The sequence below is a fragment of the Bactrocera latifrons genome, unplaced genomic scaffold (assembly GCF_001853355.1).
Source record: "Bactrocera latifrons isolate USDA-ARS-PBARC rearing strain unplaced genomic scaffold, ASM185335v1 scaffold_52, whole genome shotgun sequence".
Lineage (NCBI taxonomy): Eukaryota > Metazoa > Arthropoda > Insecta > Diptera > Tephritidae > Bactrocera > Bactrocera latifrons.
Genome location: NW_017537179.1, coordinates 269,333 through 271,570, shown reverse-complemented (window position 1 = coordinate 271,570; position 2,238 = coordinate 269,333). Strand labels below are relative to the sequence as shown.

General features: G+C 34.6%; 1 protein-coding gene across 3 annotated transcripts in view; it reads right to left on the bottom strand.

Annotated features, from left to right (window-relative positions):
• Positions 1 to 2,238, bottom strand: part of LOC108974046 — a 16,504-nt gene continuing 14,266 nt past the window's right edge. The window contains exon 4 of one of the 3 annotated variants that reach the window (XM_018941642.1): positions 1 to 233. In XM_018941642.1, the coding sequence (XP_018797187.1) occupies positions 157 to 233 (77 nt within the window). In that variant the 3' untranslated portion in view covers positions 1 to 156. Of the gene's footprint in view, positions 237 to 2,238 lie in introns of all 3 variants that reach the window. The other 2 variants (XM_018941641.1, XM_018941640.1) reach the window with 2 other exon arrangements.

Genomic DNA, 2,238 nt, shown 5'->3' with positions numbered 1-2,238 from the left:
TTTTTTGTATTTGCAGCACATTTTTGTATGATTGCTTTAAAAATCTACAGTAAATAAATAGCAAATATTGCTTGTAATTACAATCTAAACAGACGTGACAAACAGGAATTGCAGATTACTTAAGAGTGGCGTGAATAAGGCAGCAGATCGTTGTTTTTATGCGCGATAATACGGGTGGTGTGGTTGTACGTAGTTGTAAACTAGCGGCCGTCTGACACCCACTCCCATTGCAGCTGCTGGAAAGATTTTAAAATATCAAAAATAAAAATCAATACTTTTTTCTTTGAAAGTAGGACATTTTAACGCTATTTTGTGGTAAAGGGTGTGCCGAAATTGATGCAAGATTTAACTTTTTATTTAAAGTTTTAATAAAAGCTTGGCGGCCCCGGTTCCAAAATTTCATACAAACTATGGGCGTAGTAGTACTTTCGTCAAATGTGAAGATTAAGTGAAATGGCGGCCAATTTAAAACTTAGATTCATTTTGATACACCCTTTATTATATAATATGAAGACTCTGTGATAGGCGCTTGTTGGCGAAACTGTCCAGATTAATAGATCAAAGTTAAATTAAGGGAATAATATTTATTTCGATACTAGAAGTCGTCTCAAAATTATAAAACAAGTTTCCTATTTGCCATTAGTGGTCAAACAACTGATAGACCTGGGTCAATGATGTTTTGAAGCAAAAACTAAAGAATGAAATCTATTTTAGAATGATAACAACCCCTCACAGGTGCATTTCTTTTATTAACTATGTGTTTAAGTAAATCTAAAGACTTAACCGGCCAGTGGTTTTATCCAAAGTAAAACCTTTTACTATTTCTTAGAAACATTAAGGTTATTTAATAAAGAAAATGGATCCTTTAGACGTTCAACTATTGTAGCGTTGCCTTAGAGAATAAACCAGGACGAATTTGCAGTTCAGTTTGTATGGAACCTATATGCTATAGTAATCCGATGTGAAAAATTTTATCGGAGATTATATTATTACCTTAAGCAGTAATCCATGTAAAATTTCGTGAAGATCCCACGTCAAATGCTTCCTTCTGGGTGTTACAAACTTCGTGGCAAACTTAATATACCTTGTTCAGGGTATAAAAATAGTAACACTATCTTTCGAATTTAGGACTAACATTTTGTTTAACCGAACATTTTATACACTCGCAATTCGGAAAAATAAATAGCGGGAAAAACTTTTCATATTGCGAGAGAATAAAAATATTGCGAATGAATTGAATATTCGTTATTCGACGGAAGAGTGAATGGATCATATCTTCACTTAGGTATATCACATATTGAGGAATGTATACGGTATGAAGGCAACCAGAAGTTATATTATATATAGGGCAGCTAGTTAGTATAATATATTGATTAGATATTACTGAGATTTGGTAGAAAGACTTATTATAAATACCAATAGATGCTCTCTGTATTTCATTAAGATACCTTAACAAGTAAGGAAGGGCTAAGTTCGGGTGTCACCGAACACTTTATACTCTCGCATCAAATACCGTATTTGTGTAAAGTTTTATTCCGCTATCATCATTGGTTGCTAATGGATATATTATACAGAGAAGGCATCAGATGGAATTCAAAATAGCGTTATATTGGAAGTAGGCGTGGTTGTGAACCGATTTAACCCATATTTCGTACATGTGATCAGGGTGTTATGAAAATATTATACACCCAATTTCATTGAAATCGGTTGAGTAGTTCCTGAGATATAGTTTTTGGTCCATAAGTGGGCGACGCCACACCCATTTTCAATTTTTAAACAAAGCCTGGGTGCAGCTTCCTTCTGCCATTTCTTCTGTAAAATTTAGTGTTTCTGACGTTTTTTGTTAGTCGGTTAACAAACTTTTAGTGAATTTTAAAATAAACTTTGTATGGGAGGTGGGCGTGGTTATTACCCGATTTCTTCCATTTTTGAACTATACAAATGGAAATGCCTGAAGGAAACGACTCTATAAAGTTTGGTTGGCATAGCTATAGTAGTTTTCGAAATATGTACAAAAAAGTTAGTAGGGGGCGGGGCCACGCCCAATTTTCCAAAAACGTCCAAATATGCACCTCCCTAATGCGATCCTTTGTGCCAAATTTCACTTTAATATCTTTATTTATGGCTTAGTTATGACACTTTATAGGTTTTCGGTTTTCGCCATTTTGTGGGCGCGGCAGTGGGCCGATTTTATCCATCTTCGAACTTAATCTTCTTATGGAGCCAAGAAATACGTGT